General features: G+C 41.9%; 1 protein-coding gene across 1 annotated transcript; it reads right to left on the reverse strand.

Annotated features, from left to right (window-relative positions):
- Positions 1 to 3,403: 3,403 nt before the first annotated feature.
- LOC112250704 (RNA 3'-terminal phosphate cyclase) lies at positions 3,404 to 8,617 on the reverse strand. The gene is made up of 11 exons (XM_024421067.2): positions 8,127 to 8,617; positions 7,909 to 8,009; positions 7,249 to 7,392; positions 6,870 to 6,993; positions 6,584 to 6,642; positions 6,354 to 6,495; positions 5,953 to 6,074; positions 5,552 to 5,610; positions 4,283 to 4,377; positions 3,965 to 4,069; positions 3,404 to 3,844 (listed from the first exon to the last, which is right to left on the reverse strand). Exons 1-11 carry the CDS (start codon positions 8,166 to 8,168, stop codon positions 3,746 to 3,748), a joined length of 1,092 nt encoding a protein of 363 aa, XP_024276835.1. The 5' UTR covers positions 8,169 to 8,617; the 3' UTR covers positions 3,404 to 3,745.
- Between the last annotated feature and the right edge of the window lie 9,658 nt (positions 8,618 to 18,275).

The raw sequence follows: 18,275 nt of genomic DNA on the forward strand, positions 1-18,275 counted from the left end.
GTATATAGGAATAAATAAATATATAGTTTGAGCAACTGAAACTTAAGATAATATTGTAGCGACCTTAGCCAAACACCTACTTTGCAATCTCGTCAAGAAGTTCACACCTCTTGGAGTAATGGCTAAGATGTTGTTTGCTGGACTTGGGATCATCAAGTCGGGGCTATGAACCGAATTCGCTCCCTTGGTCTCAGAAGTGAGATGGTGTTCGTTTTATCTGATAAACCCAATGCAATACACAACCAAGCTTGATCTCCGCTTAATCTCACCCTCAACATGTAATTTATCTTTATATAGAAACACAAGTACTGTAAGTAAAACTGTGACACTAGATTTAGGTATCATTCTCTCGTACCAGCGTTTATGTGGGTCACCCTCAATGAGAGGATGTGAATGAGAGGTAGTTAGCGGTGGTGCGCGCTAATAGCGTTTCAATCGGTGACGTCACTAGCTTTGAGACCTTGAAGTAGTGGTTCCCCTTGCTCTGCAAGGGCTGCGGCTTTTGTGGAGCGATGGGTAACGATGCTTCGTGGGTGTCAGTTGTTGATGTGTGCAGAGGGTCCCTGGTTCGAGCCCGGGTATGGGCGAGGGGACGGACTAGAGTTATACTGTTACAAAAGCAAACCTGTTTTATTGCCATCATGCACACCCACTGGGCACACCCATCATGCACACCCAATTCAACCTCTATTCCATGTTGGTTCATCGTAATTTCATTAAAATGACTTCAACGTATTGAGCCTATGTGCGTACTCCGGGTTTTTTGTTTACTTTATTTAGGTAAGCACATCTGGCAGCAATGAGATATATGTTTTCCATCGATCCAGCTCACCTGCTATTAGAGAGATCCAAACCTGCTGAGGTGCTGCTGCTGCGGCTGCAGGTTGGCTCCAGTCACTGTGCTCTTGGGCCCTCCAGGACACGACGTCTGACATGCCTACATTGGAGTACAGCAAAAGGGAAGGTTTGGGGGCCACCGGTGGCCTCAGCGACAACTCTGTGGATCACTGTGCCCCTTCGAACCCCAGAATATGATCAAGTCGATGTTTACCAAATGATAGAGGGGCTTTGTGAGTACTGTACCTCTGAGTGTGCCGGAGGAACGCAAAGCTAGGGATGGTGGGGTCAGGTAACCGCCTCAGGTTACTGCAACGTGATTGGCCCTCACATGGTGCTCCTGTTCCTGTTACAACGCAGCCACGGTGTGAATTTCAAGTTTCTCTCAGATTTATCAGCTGCTAATTTGTTATATCCTCTCTGTAGATGGATATCGATCTGCTCTATAAATGCTGGTCATTTTTCATTGAATTGCAGTGCTGTGCTGTGCTGTGTATTATTTCACACACCATGCATTGAGGAGTCTTATTTGTATTTGGGGTCATGTGGAGACGACCTGATACTCTGCCCATCTGACATCACGGAACAACAGGACAAGTGAACATGTAGCTGTAGGGAGAAGGCTTACCTGCACTACTCAACAAGGAATTTAAAAAAGGGAATGGTTGTACATGGAGTTTCCTCTAATCTGCACAGTATATTCTAAAGAACCACCCAGCCATAGGAGTATTAGACCAAGGGAGTTTTCTTGAGAGGGTGTTTTATGTTTTATGATGTACTGCAAATCGGTATACAACTCAGTATGTGAGCTTACAATAACAACGGCATGGTTTTCAATCTAAAACACAAGAGGGTAAAATTAGGGAGTTGGTGACTTCTATAAGCAACAGATGCACATGACTGTTGTGAATAACTAGAGATTGAATAACGTTCAGTGGTCACAACCTCCTCACCAATGAGATCTGCATAGTCATTCACATGGGCTAGACCCATTCTTTCCCCTCTATTGTCCCTGCATCTGGGGGTGGTGAGTCAAAGCGGTTAGAACAGGCCACAAAAGGAGCTGAGCAACAAACCTTGCCGTAAACCCTTAAGCCCTCACACATTCACCACTTACTTTCATAACCAATGAGCAAAGCTAAAACATACAATAGTTTACCTTCTCGTTACTCAGAGCTTGTTGAAAAGGTTCTGTCAAGTTGCAGCAGCTGGGAAGGGAAAAAAAGTCTGCTTTGCAAGGAGTAGTTACATAAGGTTTTCCACAGGTCTACACTTCACTGGAAGTGTAGACTGCATGCTTTCCAGTCAGACAAACCTGCAACTATTTCTGCTAGTTATCTGGAATAAGATCAATATGACTGTTTACACAGGCAGCCCAAGTGTTTTGACCAATCACATCAGATATAAAAAATTAAAAAATCTGATGTGATTGGTAAAAAGTTCAAATAGAGAAAGAAACATCAGAATTGGGCTGCCTGCGTAAACGCAGCCTAAGCACCTCAACATGTGTTGTGCCAAAGGGTTCTTCTTGCTGTTAAATCATTAGGTGGCAAGTATAACAAGAGCATGCTATCAAGCTGGGTCAGCTAGATAGTTATTAATCTCAGACAGGCAACACCATGCGATGTCTGTGTAATTACTCTCAAGCACAGCTAATAAGATTTTTGGAACAAGTCATTTACTGGAGTTATATTGTTGCCAACCTGTCCTTAAAATATTTGTTTGAATCAAAAATATATTTTGCATTATGACAGACTAAGAGTGATGAGTCGCACCTCCCGAGTGGCACAGTGGTCTAAGACAAGGCATTGCAGTGCTTGAGGTGTCACTACAGACCCGGGTTGGATCCCAGGCTATGTCACAACCAGCCGTGACCGGGAGTCCCATAGGGTGGTGCACAATTGGCAGGGTGTTGTCCAGGTTAGGGGAGAGTCTTTACTTGGCTCATCTTGCGCTAGAGTCCTTGTGGCAGGCCGGGCGCATGCAGCCTGACTTCGGTCATCAGTTGAATGGGTGTTTTCTCGACACATTGGTGGGGCTGGCTTCCCAGGTTAAGCGGGCAGGTGTCAAGAAGCAGTTTGGTGGGTCATTTTTCGGAGGATACATGACTCGACCTCCGCCTCTCCTGAGCCCGTTGGGGAGTTGTAGCGATGAGACAAAATAACAATTGGATATCACAACATTTTATAGAAAAGGGGGTCATTTTTTTTACGAGTCATCACTGATGACTAACTTCTAGCTACATATTTCAATTTATCCAGGTGTGTGAAAAATATTTTTTTCAAAATCATATCCTGTTCTGGGGAAGGAATTTTATTTGTAAATGCTTACAAAAAAAAGTGGCAAATCTCCAAATTTGTATTTAATACAGTAGTCAACAAACCTCTGCAGTCTAGTCTGCATTACCTTAGTGACCATCAACAAATACATAATTAATTGACCTAAGAAAGGACAGCAGCATGGAACTAAAATGATAAACTAGGGACAAAGAACATGAAAATATTTTTGTCGTAAAAACCAGTATGCACTATAAGGCGCTTCAACAAACTACTGAAACATACACCACTTCCACGCAGAAATCTAAGGTTTTTATTATAACAGTGTAAGGCATTAATACCCTGAGTTATACAAGCTAAGAGGGTAATGATAGTTAATGCAATAGGGGGAAAAGGACAACGATGACCAACTCATGTGGCTGTATGTTTCTAAACCAATAATTAATTTGCTTGAATATCGAGCCACAAGGGCCATAAATCATAATATAAATAGAAGCAGCGTCAGACTATTCAGTGACGTCACAGTAGTGTATCGGCTATGAGTCCTCAAGTCTCTCCAGTGCCTCTTCTATCCACGACTGCAGATGGAGATGTCAACATAAAAGGGGTGGGGAGACAACACATGGGCGTGGCTAGAAATGAGGGTTGGTGACACCCACTCCTTGGCATTCGATGATGTAGGTGTCATTGCTGGCATTCTCATCTTCTGCCTTGGTCACTGTAAACTTAGCCTGGGAATAAGGACAACACTTTCTATTAAAAAGTTGACTGGTTTTATAAAAAAGTTTATAAACCATTGACAATTAAATGCACGTCTTCGGAAATAAATGAAAACATTTTTTGGGACCCACCTGGGTGAGCTGCTCTGCCACATGGATGGCAGTCTGTGTGTGTTGGGTGACTGGGCCAGTGCGGATTCTGGAGGTGCCATTCGCCAAGGCCATGAAGAGGATTAGCTGCCAGAAAGTGTAAGACAAAGAGTTCAGTATGACTCTAAATAGAGTAAGTTCAAGCGGCTGCTGTTAGATGGAGAGTAACGCAAAGACAGGGGTCAAGCACCTATTCAACTTGGACTTGGAAGTTCACGTTACTTACAATTAGTATAGATCACTTACAGGAGGACACCTAACATTGCATTGTAAAATACCTGTGTGTGTGTCATTGCTAACCTGGTCCTGGAGAAACTCATCCACACAGCCGTTGTGCCTTATATTCCTGAGCAGCATCTCTGCAGCCTCGAAGCCCACTTTGTCTGCATACACACCTGAGGCATAGGAGAAAAGCATTAGTTGTCAATTTAAAAAATATATTTTTTAGATCTGGGTCTGTATTTTTGGAGTATAATACAGCAGAAGTGAGATCTAGGATCAGGATCAGGATCAGGCCCCCCCCCCCTGTAATTTTTTTCATTATAATCTAAACGGCAAAACTGATCCCAGATCAGCAGGCCTCTTTACGGCGTCTGCATGCTTCCCAGACAAAACAGTTCGGAAGAGATTGCGCATATATTATGACAACATTTTGTGACATTTTTGTTAGCGTTGGACTTCGGTAATGGTTTTTGCCTGTTTGGGCACACATTTTCCCTCGAGGCAAGCCGATGACTACGCCCCCCCCGTCTGATTAGTCCACAGCAGGGATTATTCAATAAAGCATTTGTCATTCAACGAGAGAACTCACTTTCAGTCACATTGTTTCATTGTGAAATACTGCACCAAACATCTTAGTTTACTGTAAAATTTCACGACTAAGATCTCCTCTGCAAAAATGTCAAAAATTAACCGACATATTTCCCCCCGTTTATCTTAGATTAATTCTGACTATTTTCAGGAAGTGTATACTGGCTACTGCATCTCAAAACGGACAAACAGTAATATTGCCTAAGGGAGTATGTGAGCACACTCGTTCGGTTCGCCTAGCTGAGCTCAAAGCATGCCAACGCCTTTACTCTAAGCTTTATGAATACTGGCCCAGAGGTTATCAGTGTGTGCCAGAGAGGTTTGAGTCATTTGTTTCCCTTAACAGGTGCACTGCATACACCTCCTAACTCTGCTCCCAAGAGAACAAACTGTGTTGTTGTAGAAACAGACAATCTAAAAAATAAAAAATATTTTTTTTTTTTTTTTAAACGACCTACGGATGCATCTGCTGATGGCAATTTAAAAATAGTAGCCACTACTGCCAAACAAAATACAATGAGCAAGATTTTCCCTTTTCTCAATATTTTCCAATTTCTCCACCGTTGACAACTTACCCTGTATGGCCTTAGAAATGTTCATGTGGATGCACTACTTCACTCATCATCCAATCAGATTTTACAGTTTCACATCCTAGCATAGACATGCTAGGCATTCTCTGTCGGATGTTGCCGACTAGTGGTACATCGTGTACTGTACACTTCACAGACCAAGCAAGCACAAGAACAGTGGATTTCTCACCTTTCTTCCCAAGAGCTGACCCTGCAAATATACAGCCCGTGGAAGACTCTGCGATGATTCTGGTGAGGATAGACAGCATGTCAAAAATGAGGTAGAACTGCAAAGCATTTAAGACGGCAGATCACCCATGTCAGTAAAAAAAAAAAAAAAACACTTCTCTCGTCTATCCACCAAACTAGGGACAACATTATGCAAGCCACCAGTCTACTTATGAATGATTTTTCAGATGACGCCATCAATACACCCTCTACTAGTGCAAGTGGTTTGACAAGTATCATCTCCAAAAACATTGGCATAGTGACTGATACAGGTTTACTGAGGTCATACGGGTATTGGCATCTTTTGATAGTGTTTACAGTCGGAGGGTTCACGGAACGGTAAACCGTCAGGTAGAAGCTCACATGATGCCATTGCCGCTCCCACAGGCCATGTCCTTCTCCTGCAGCGTTTGGATGTTTATGTATAGGTCCTTTATCTCTCTCCTGATAACTCTTGTCGCCGTCGTTGCCATGTCCTTGGCGAGCTGGAGGAAAACAAGTACGAGCTCACTCAAAATGTAGTTCATATTTTTCTCCCACGTGCATAGAGGATAGCACATGTATCGGTGGAAAGAACTGCTCCGTGGCATAAATTTCACCTGTCCAGAAACATCTAATTCATTGTTTGTAAGTACACAGGTGGAATAAGGATGAAAACCAATCAACTCCATTACTAGAGTAGTATATTATTACACAGGTAAAACATTAACTTAATGTAAAATTCCTAGGCAATTCTAACACCAAGTCATTCCTTTGTACTGTACCTTATAGGGTAGCACCCCAGCAACAAAGGACCTGCCATATATCTTGGTGATGGTCCCTCGTTCGGTCATGGTGACGGGGCTCAACTCACTCACTGGGTTTACCTTGGCCACCACCTCACCTCCACCTTTGGGGTAGTAGCCCCTATTCGAGACAGAAGAACAGTCATTTTTTGGGGGGCCAGACAGTATTATCCCACCAACAATTCTCCAACATGGGAAGGGATACGAACCTCATTCTCAAATCACAGTCAAAATGTACTCCAAACTTCTCCACGATGGGCTTGAATACCTGGAAGACATTTGTATGTATTAAAGTATTTCCAATGGCATTTAACAATAGGAGAATGGCAAATAAGAGAATGTCGAATGACAGTCATATACCAAGCGGTCATCCGCGGCTTATCTATAGACACAGGGTATATAACTTGAGAGAAGTCCAATTCATGATTTCCCAGGAACACAAGCCGCCATTACACCCACTGGCACCTCTACAAACACAGGTTAGGTTAACCATACCTTTATGGTGTAGTCAATCTGCGGGGCCATGTCTGCGTTGGTGCCCCCCTTCAGACATAGCTCCGAGGGTCCGTCAGCATACAGGGCACAGGGTAGAGAGACCTGCAGCAGCAGCCCAACACTCCTGGCAGAGTGACACAGAAGTACGAGTTCGATGGAGACTAATGTAGTACGTTTTTTCCTATTTGTTTGGTGAAATTAAAGTATTGAATTCTATAGACACCTCTAGATATTATTTTGGATAGTGTTTCTACGACTATCAAATATGTCAGGTTGATAGTAACTACAAGGTTTTTAACACAACAAACTGTCTGTCCCATCCATACTCTATTTGAATGTGTAGTTTGGAAGAACAGAGAAGCAGCCTGACATGATTTACCCTGCTGTTTGGGGGTCTGCGGTGTGCTTCCCAGCCTTTATTTTCCCAGGGGTGAGTGTGACTTCAGTAGATCCCACTGTGCCACCCTCTAGATTTCCACAACAAATGTCTCTCACCAACTCCAACCCTGACAGATGTTGTGGTCTTGTGAAAAGGGGAAGGGGGGTGGCGGGTTAACAATGAAAGAAACAAACGTCTTATTTCACTATAAAAAATAAGTAGGCTTTTATATTATCTGTGCAGAATAACATAGGCGATGAAGGGAAAGTTGAGTAGGCTAGTTCAGTTGTTGATAGGAATAAGTGAACAGCCATGTGCTAGCGCATTAACCAACAAAGGATCACATGAAAAATGTAACGAGGGCATCTGCCGTTCAATATAAAAAAATTAGACAGTTACAAATAAAGGCTGTAAAACCGTTATCAATTGTTTGTCGGAGACGTACGTTAATGCTACATCTACTTTGAAAAGAAAGGTCCTTTAGACCAACTTTGCTTTGTTTTCTGATTCACTAAACTTCTGTCTGGCGTCGCCGGGGATCGCCCCAGGGCTATAGACTGCGACTAGAGTGAAGCTTTCATTTATTAGTAATGACATGTGGCTTTTGTTGTTATACATACTCTCTATAATAGTATGGCAAATATTTATTAAATGAATTACCTTAATCCTGGTGTACTTCTACCTGCGCGGATTTTGTGTATTCTGATGGATGCGCCGTTGATGCAACTCAGTGCGGCGGTTACTCTCAAAATTTGTCCGCCCTGAAAGAGGACAAAACATGACAATGTACACAGTAAATACATATCCTAAGTTTACTGTCAAACTATTTTTATAAAATATGTAGTAGAAAGTGTATTTTAATCGTGTGAAATACTCACACCCTCCATTATACTTCCGTCCATTTCCACTGCTGCGGCCATTTTTGAAAAAATAAGACAAATATTTATACTTTTCAATGACTTCACCGCTCTAAGAAATGTATTATTGCGGTCTTTAATGATGCGAAAACACGCCAATGTGGATGGTCTGCTCTGAAGTAGCCTTGGACAGCGCTTGTAGAAGACACTCGGCGGTGTCTGGGGCAGACAATACAGCAAGTCCAACCGCGAACTTCCCCCAACAGTCACTGCGCAGTGCGGTAGTACTTAGGCCTAATCAATTAACGCAATTTCTTATCACTGAGAAAAAAGTTACATCCACAATGGTCCCAAAAACGGGTTATATTTGAACTGGGATGTTCACATGTTATTCAAAAATGTCCATGGAATATATTGCTCAGCATAGGCTGCTACCACAGAGCTGCTACTCTTGAGTCTGTTGATAGTTAGCACATGCGCACTCGTGATCAGCAACGCAATGAACCCCACTCTCCCTGTTCAAACTTGGTAGTGGGGGGGAAAGGGTGATGGCTAGAAGGATTCCAGTTTTAGTCAAATTAAGGTCAAAAGTTGTTTTGTTCTTGCATCTTAGCTGACCATTTTTTCTAGCCTTAACCTAATTATCATAACCTGCTACGTTAAGGCTAGGAAAAGAGTTTGGGTTAGCAAAAGTGCTAAAAAATACACTTTTGACCGTAATTTGACAAAAGCTGGATCCCTTCTAGCCATGGCTGGAAAAAAAAGCCTAGGAAAAAGGAGATTCACGAAAAAACAAGCCACTTCCATACAGCTACGACTTTTTCGTCGCAGGTTAGGATAATTAACGTATCAGGTTAGGAGCTATAGGTTAAGGTTAGGGAAAGGGTTAGTGAAAAGTCACTTGTAATGAAGTGGCGTGTTTTTATGGAGTCCCAGGAAAAAAGTGGCACCAAATGATCTCATCGCAAAGTGACATATCGGAATTATCAACGTTCGGTTGTTGTACTGTGTGTGACTATGTTATGTAGGGAATTTGTTATTAATGTATTGTCAAATAAAGCGTAACCAAACGTTCTAGGTGAATCAACAGCCAAGGTAAGTGGCAAATCAAGTTGGTTATTTTGACTCGATTTACGGATTTGTAGCCGAGTCTGAATATACTAGTGGACCATTAATCCAATAACTCCAATCAAATGAATTTGATTCGCCACTCAGTGCAAGCAAAGATTTTGATAACTAACCCAAGACAGACCACAAGGTGTCATTTCCAATGGGAGCAAATTAAGCAGAGTGGGCAGAAAAAGTAAGGAGGTGGGCAGGGCTAACACGAGCTAGCGTTCTAGCATGTATTTGCATATTTCCGTTAGGAACGCCTACTGTGAAGCGCTTGTGTGCAATAACACAGTTTGTCCTTGCCCCTCTAAACAAAAAAACAAAAATTTAAACTTTTGAAAGGGTAAAGTCTACAAATCTTAGTGCACTCTGTTCGTAACATTGCAGTTTTGGGAACGGAAAACTGTTTTGAGATCGAATGTTTCATCAATAACAAAATTAGAAGAATGTTGGCCAAGTTTCATCGAGCTCTATCTTCTCCCACTTCCCATCAATGGACTTCCTCTCAAAAAATATCACCCCCCCCCCAAATGCTAACCTCCCGTTATTGTAATGTTGCACTATGTACAAAAAGTGCTTGTACTTTTTATATAGTTCACCCGATGTGGATGAAAATACCCTAAAATTAAAACTGACATGCACTTTAACGTCAAAGTAAATGTTTAATTTCAAATCCAAACTTGTGGAGTGTAGAGCCAAGATAATAACAAATGCTTCACTGTCCCAATAATTACAGAGGGCACTGTTTTATCTGTGGTGCAAGTATGGTTAGCTGCAGCCCAATATGGCGACCGGAGTATGGGCGAGTCAGTGTGTTGATGGGAGTGGGTGTATGGAAAGCGAATCAGTTAATTCAGCAGATGTGTTGCCACCATTTGCCAGTGCAAATGACTAGTGCACCAGTGTTGTATAGAGCTGCTTGCTGACCTGAGATGCTTCCCACAGGGCAGCTGTATCAGGATGTCGCCGGCTGTAGCTAACATGTTGACCAGTGCACAGGTGTTGTATCAAGGTGCCTGCCAACCTGAGGTGCTTCCCACTGGGCAGCTGTATCACGGTGTCACAGGCAGTAGCTAACGTGGCAATTTTTTCCATCACAGAATTTTATTTCAAGTGGGATAGCAGCCTACACAAGAAATAACTTATATTGAAAACCAATTTGGATGTCACCTTTTAATTTTTTTATTCTTTAGATACATACCGTCTACTCAATGTGGAGGGTATAAACGGCAACAACACCGGTGTCCTTCGCTCCCACTTGACAAGCACTACTGTCCCGCAAGGATCTTATGAAGATAGCAACCTAGTAGCTAATATCAGGGAGACAGACACCGTAAGCCCACACATACAACGCATACAAGCAACAGTACATCCATCATCAGTACATGTAATCAAAAATAAACAATTGTTTGAGTTTATTTTATTTTTACAGGGACAGTGCACATCAATCAACATTTCAGTAAAAGTGCCGGTTTTAGCCAGCCGGCTAATTTTCAACCGCAGTCCCTGGGCAGGTTATTAAAAACAATTACAATATAGACAATCATTGAGCAGTGAGCACACGCAGAGCAACATAGGACAAGCAAGAAGTAGCATACAGACAGAGCAACATAGAACAAAAAGCAGCAAGTCAAAATTCATAAAAGCAACAAAGTGTGCTACAGATGACAGACAACATGGAAAGCGACAATACACAGCTAGGGATTATGATCACAAATCTGATTGACCTTTAGCCATGTATTCATACATTTTGTGAAAGTGTGATAGGTGGTGCAGTTATGTGTGTCTAATGGCAGTGTATTCCAGACATGGGAAGCTCTCACAGAGAAAGCAGATTTACTGAAGTTGCTTTTCCTTAAGGGAACTATAAAGTCACCTCTCATGGCGGACCTGAAGGTGGATCTGCTGCCATATGTTTGGGTTTTCTGTTTAACAAAAATACTGAGTGGAGGGGGAGCCAGGCCATTTAGGATCTTGAATAGAAGACATGCTTCGGTGTATTGCACAAGATTTTCCCAACTCAGGAGCTCATGCTTTCTGAGGATGTAACAGTGATGATGGCTATTGGGCTTCCTATCAAGCACTTTGAGAGCCTGTTTGTAGACAGAATGAATAGGTTTTAATGTTGTAAAGCAAGCTTGGGCCCAACTAGTCAAGCAGTATGTTAAGTGGGGGAGTATCATAGATTTGAAGTACAGTTTTGCTACCTCTGTAGTCAAACAATTTCGTATAAATCGGAAATTAGCTAGGTTGAATTTGGTTATCTGAATGAACTTTTTCACATGCTTTTTAAAAGAGAGGTTGGAATCAAGTATGATGCCGAGGTACTTAAAATCAGATACCACCTGTGGCTTCTTCCCTGACACATAGACATCTGGTTCAGTAGCATCTGTTGCCCTCTTTGTAAAGAACATGCAAACAGTTTTTTTCACATTGTTAATATGATATCTGAGCGAGAGTGATTAATGAAATGAATGGGGGCCCCATGGAGGTCAGGGCACCTGGGCACGGGCACTGTGTGCCTGGTCTGTAATTCGGCCATGATTACTACAGTCGTGGCCAAAAGTTTTGAAAATGACACAAATAGTAATTTTCACAAAGTTTGCTGCTTCAGTGTCTTTAGATATTTTTGTCAGATGTTACGATGGAATACTGAAGTATAATTACAAGCATTTCATAAGTGTCAAAGGTTTTTATTGACAATTACATGAAGTTGATGCAAAGAGTCAATATTTGCAGTGTTGACCCTTCTTTTTCAAGACCTCTGCAATCTGCCCTGGCATGCTGTCAATTAACTTCTGGTTCACATCCTGATTGATGGCAGCCCATTCTTGCATAATCAATGCTTGGAGTTTGTCATAATTTGTGGCTTTTTGTTTGTCCACCCACCTCTTGAGGATTGACCACAAGTTCTCAATGGGATTAAGGTCTGGGGAGTTTCCTGGCCATTCACCCAAAATATCGATGTTTTGTTCCCCGAGCCACTTAGTTATCACTTTTGCCTTATGACAAGGTGCTCCATCATGCTGGAAAAGGCATTGTTCGTCACCAAACTGTTCCTGGATGGTTGGGAGAAGTTACTCTCGGAGGATGTGTTGGTACTATTCTTTATTCATGGCTGTGTTCTTAGGCAAAATTGTGAGTGAGCCCACTCCCTTGGCTGAGAAGCAACCCCACACATGAATGGTCTCAGGATGTTTTACTGTTGGCATGACACAGGACTGATGGTAGCGCTCACCTTGTCTTCTCCGGACAAGATTTTTTCCGATGCCCCAAACAATCAGAAAGGGGATTCATCAGAGAAAATGACTTTATCCCAGTCCTCAGCAGTCCAATCCCTGTACCTTTTGCAGAATATCAGTCTGTCCCTGATGTTTTTCCTGGAGGGAAGTGGCTTCTTTGCTGCCCTTCTTGACACCAGGCCATCCTCAAAAAGTCTTTGCCTCACTGTGCGTGCAGATTGTAACGGCCCTGAATTATTCTGAACCGTCTCAGTGCAGCTCCTTCCAATAGGGCGCTTTCCCTTTAATTCCCAATTAAATAGCCAGCATCAGCTGCGCAAAAGTGGGGTTGTGATGGAGACGTGAATGACGATGTGTTCAACCCTCAGTGCCGAAGCTTCTCTATTCCGTTTGTTTTGTTGCCGTTAAACGTGTGTTTTGTAGCCTAAGAGAGTTTACCCAGGATCGGATCCACTCTTTGCGTCCGTGGACTACACCTCTCCGTTCTTCGTGGCCTTTCTCCGCTGGAGATCTATTGGCGGATTGGATTGTCTGACTGACCGACTGACTACCACCTTTTTGTATACGGTATTTCATTTGTTTTGATGTGATGTATACTGTGATTTATGTAGTTAGTTGTAGTTGAGGACTTAGTAAGAGTTGATACGCTTTAAAGTTCTGTGGGAAAATAATTTTTATATTGATTGTATGTTTAATACTGGGTTTACGCTACACGGAATGAACGGACAAACATTGCGTGACAAAAGTCACTTGAGTTCACTGAACTCCTTTACCGGGCTGGACTCTTTTTAGGCCCGAGGTACAGGACATTTCTGGAGGAACCAGAACTCATTGTGATATTATTATATGTGTGTAATCATTGTTGTTGCTAATACAACCCACGCAAAAGAATATAGTTGTTTTTGAACTTCTTTCCAATGTTTTAAGGGTTTATGAAAAGTTTATTTCCATCCTGACTTTTACATAAGTCCTTTGTATTGGTGTAGACTTGACGGACCAGATGGGACTCATTCCCACCCAAACTAAAAGGAGAAACCAATGTTTTCTCTGGTAGGCACAACCTACCTGGCACCCCTATAAATAATAACCTCAAGTCAAAACTGTTACAAGATGCACTCACACCTGCCTGCTGCCATTCCTGAGCAAGCTCTGTACTGGTGGTGCCCCGATCCCGCAGCTGAATCAACTTTAGGAGACGGTCCTGGCGCTTGCTGCACTTTCTTGGGCGCCATGAAGCCTTCTTCACAACAATTGAACTGCTCTCCTTGAAGTTCTTCATGATCCGATAAATTGTTGATTTAGGTGCAATCTTACTGGCAGCAATATCCTTGCCTGTGAAACCCTTTTTGTTTAAAGCAATGATGAGGTAACCATGGTTGACAGAGGAAGAACAATAATTCCAAGCACCACGCTCCTTTTGAAGCTTCAAGTCTGTTATTCAAACTCAATCAGCATGACAGAGTGATCTCCAGCCTTGTCCTCATCAACAATCACACCTGTGTTAACGAGAGAATCACTGACATGATGTCAGCTGGTCCTTTTGTAGCAGGGCTGAAATGCAGTGGAAATGTTTTTGGGGGATTCAGTTCATTTGCATGGCAAAGAGGGACTTTGCAATTAATTGCAATTCACCTGATCACTCTTCATAACATTCTGGAGCATATGCAAACTGAGGCAGCAGACTTTGCGAAAATTAATATTTGTGTCATTCTCAACACATGTGAATGTGTGTGTGTATGCATGATGCATGTGTGCATTCATGAATCAGCAAGAACGCACCTCCTCGAGCATCCCATTGGTTCCTGCATGTGGCTTGTGTATAAGTGACACTTTTTATATTCTGGATTTCCCCTACTTGTCTACAGGGTTAAAATGTGGGTCAAAAGGGAAATAAAAGTATTATGAGTTTTTCATTTAGGCTATGACAGGATAATTAATGTACAATGTAGTAAACAAAAAAGTATGAAACAAACATTTTACTTAGATTAGATTCTTCAAAGTAACCACCCTTTATGACAGCTTTGCACACTCTTGGCATTCTCTCAACCAGCTTCACCTGGAATGCTTTTCCAGGCTTGAAGGAGTTCCCACATGCTGAGCACTTGTTGGATGCTTTTTCTTCACTCTGCAGTCCAACTCATCCCAAACCATCTCAATTGGGTTGAGGTCAAGTGATTGTGGAGGCCAGGTCATCTGATGCAGCACTCCATCACTCTCCTTCTTGGTCAAATAGCCCTTATACAGCTATGGAGGTGTGTTGGGTCATTGTCCTGTTGAAAAACAAATGATAGTCCCACAAAGTACAAACCAGATGGGATGGCGTATCGCTGCAGAATGCTGTGGTAGCCATGCTGGTTAAGTGTGCCTTGAATTGTAAATAAATCACTGACAGTGTCACCAGCAAAGCACCATCACACCTCCTCCATGCTTCATGATGGGAACCACACATGGGGAGATCATCCGTTCACCTACTCTGCGTCTCACAAAGACACAGCGCTTGGAACCAAAAATCTCAAATTTGGACTCATCAGACCAAAAAACAGATTTACACCAGTCTAATGTCCATTAGTCGTGTTTCTTGGCCCAAGCAAGTCTCTTCTTATTATTGGTGTCCTTTAGTAGTGGTTTCTTTGCCGCAATTCGACCATGAAGGCCTGATTCAAGCTGTCTCCTCTGAACAGTTGATGTTGATATTTGTCTGTTACTTGAACTCTATGAAGCATTTATTTGGGCTGCAATTTCTAATGCTGGTAACTCTAATGAACTTATCCTCTGCAGCAGAGGTAACTCTGGGTCTTCCTTTCCTGTAGCGATCCTCATGAGAGGAATCAGTTTCATCATAGGGCTTGATGGTTTTTGCGACTGCACTTGAAGAAACTTTCAAAGATCTTGAAATGCTCCGAATTGACTGACCTTCATGTCTTAAAGTAATGATGGACTGTCGTTTCTCTTTGCTTATTTGAACTGTTCTTGCCACAAGACATGGTATTTCACGAAATAGCGCTATCTTCTGTACACTACCCCTACCTTGTCACAACACAACTGATTGGCTAAAACGCATTAAGAAGGAAAGAAATTTAAGAAGGCAAACCTGCTAATTTAAAAGAATTCCAGGTGAATACCTCATGAAGTTGGTTGAGAGAATGCCAAGAGTGTGCAATGCTGTAATCAGGGCAAAGGGTGGCTACTTTGAAGAATCTCAAATATATTTAGATTTGTTTAACACTTTTTTGGTTACTACATCATTCCATATGTGTCATTTCATAGTTTTGATGTCTTCACTATTATTCTACAGTGTAGAAAATAGGAAAATACAGAAAAACCCTTGAATGAGTAACTGTGTCCAAACTTTTGACTGGTACTGTGTTTGCTACCATTTCACTGATTCCGCTCCAGTCCTTACCACAAGCCTGTTCTCCCCAAATAAGATGCCACCAACCTCCAGTGCACCCTTCCTAACTGTCTTACATTCCCTGAGACCAACCAGAAAATGTCCTTTACTGTTTCAGCCTGACAATGCCTCCATGCAGAATCTCCACATGAGACCTGGACAGAGTCTGAGGACAAAGTGAGGGAAATGAGAGAAATTGAAGATGGACCACGGGAAGATTTAGGTGGAGAGCGGCCACAGGACTGGAAAACTCACCACCGGCCCAGATGACAAGCCCAGGCCGATAGTGGTCATGTTCCTGAGGTTCAAGGACACAATAGATGTTCTGGAACGAGCCACTAACTTGAGAGGAACGTATATTTTCCTTAATGAGGACTATCCGGAAGCTGTGCGCCAGAAGAGGAAATAACTTATCCCAGCCATGAAAGCTGCCAGAGTGCATGGAGACATTGCTTACATCTGCTATGACAGGCTCATTTTCCACCCTTCCTCACAGAAGACTGGAAGGGATGAGCAAGCCAAGCCTATTGGTTTGTTGCTTCAACCCTGCAGAACACACACACACACACCAATTGATTAATGGACTGCTGAATGTAGATTTTTAAAATCTTGCTTTGTTTGCTCTTCTCTATATTATGTCTATCTCTGATAAGCTACCCAGGAAAGGGCTGAAAATAGCACATTCATATATGTGTAGCCTTAGAAATAAGGCTCATGAAATTAATAACTTGCTAACATCAAATAACATTCCATTTCTGAGACTCATCTAGATAATTCATTTGATGATACAGCAGTAGCAATACAAGGATATAACATCTATAGGACAGAAATGCTTATGGGGGAGGTGTTGCTGTATATATTTCTGTATATAGCCATATCTCTGTAATGCTTAGAGAAGATCTTATGTCATGTGTTATTGAAGTGTTGTGGTTGCACGTTCACTTGGCACATCTAAAGTGCTAACAATCAGTATCTAAATAATATGTTTGAAATGCTTGATTGTCTATGTGATGTAAACAGAGAAGTCTACTTTCTTGGGGACCTGAATATTGACTGGTTTTCATCAAGCCGTCCGCTCAAGAGGAAGCTTATTACTGTAACCAGTGCCTGTAATCTGGTTCAGGTTATTAATCAACCTACCAGGGTGTTTCAAACACTACAGGAACAAGATCATGCACATGTATCGATCCCATTTTTACTAATACTGTAGAACTTTGTTCTAAAGCTGTATCTGTCCCCATTGGATGCAGTGATCACAATATAGTGGCTATATCCAGGAAAGCCAAAGCTCCAACAGCTGGGCCTAAAATAGTGTATAAGAGATCATACAAAAGATTTTGCTGTGACTCATGTTAAAAATATTTGTTGGCCTGATGTGATTAATAAGGAGCATTGAGATGCTGCACTTGATGAATTTATGAAATTGCTTCTTCCAATCATTGATAAACATGCACCTGTTAAGAAACTGACCGTTAGAAATGTTAAGGCTCCATGGATTGATGAGGAATTGAAAAACTGTATGGTTGAAAGATGGGGCAAAAGGAGTGGCTAATAAGTCTGGTTACATATCTGACTGGCTGACTTACTGCAAATTGAGAAATTATGTGACTAAACTCAACAAAAATAAGAAACTGTATTATGAAGACAAGATCAATGATATAAAGATGGAAAAAAAACATTGGAGTACTTTAAATGAAATTATGGGCAGAAAGACACTTAACTCCATCTTCCAACAAATCAGATGGCTTACTCATCACAAAACCATTTGATGCTGCCAATTATTTTTATGATTACTTCATTGGCAAAGTAGGCAAACTTAGGCAGGAAATGCCAAAAACGAACCATCGTATTCATGCATTAAAAAAAAAAAATGGAAGAAAAGCATTACAAGTTTGAATTTTGTAAAGTTCATGTGGGAGAGGTGGAAAGATTATTATTATCAATCAATAATGACTAACCTCCTGCCATTGACAACATAGATGGAGAGCTACTGAGGATGGTAGCTGACTCTATAGCCACTCCTATCTGTCATATATTTAATCTGAGCCTAAAGGAAAGTCTTTGTCCTCAGGCCTGGATGGAAGCCAAAGTAATTCCGCTACCCAAGACTGGTAAAGTGGCCTTTACTGGTTATAACAGCAGACCTATAGGCTTGCTGCCAGCTCTATGTCCATGATTTTGTAATGAGCAGGTGTACACATACTTTTGGTCATGTAGTGTATGTTGAATGAGAAACTAATGAGCATGGAAAGCCCCCTTTGGCGAAAACATTTACAGCACCCCTACCCCCAAACTACTCTCAGCGGCTTTGTCACCAGTCGGCTTAGGCTACCACATCCTTGTATATATTTCATAAACGCAACATGACTCCAAGAGATAGGTTGAAATGTCTGACTGAAATACGGAACACATTAAAAAATATAT

Source organism: Oncorhynchus tshawytscha, linkage group LG05 (assembly GCF_018296145.1).
Source record: "Oncorhynchus tshawytscha isolate Ot180627B linkage group LG05, Otsh_v2.0, whole genome shotgun sequence".
In the NCBI taxonomy this organism is placed as follows: Eukaryota; Metazoa; Chordata; class Actinopteri; order Salmoniformes; family Salmonidae; genus Oncorhynchus; species Oncorhynchus tshawytscha.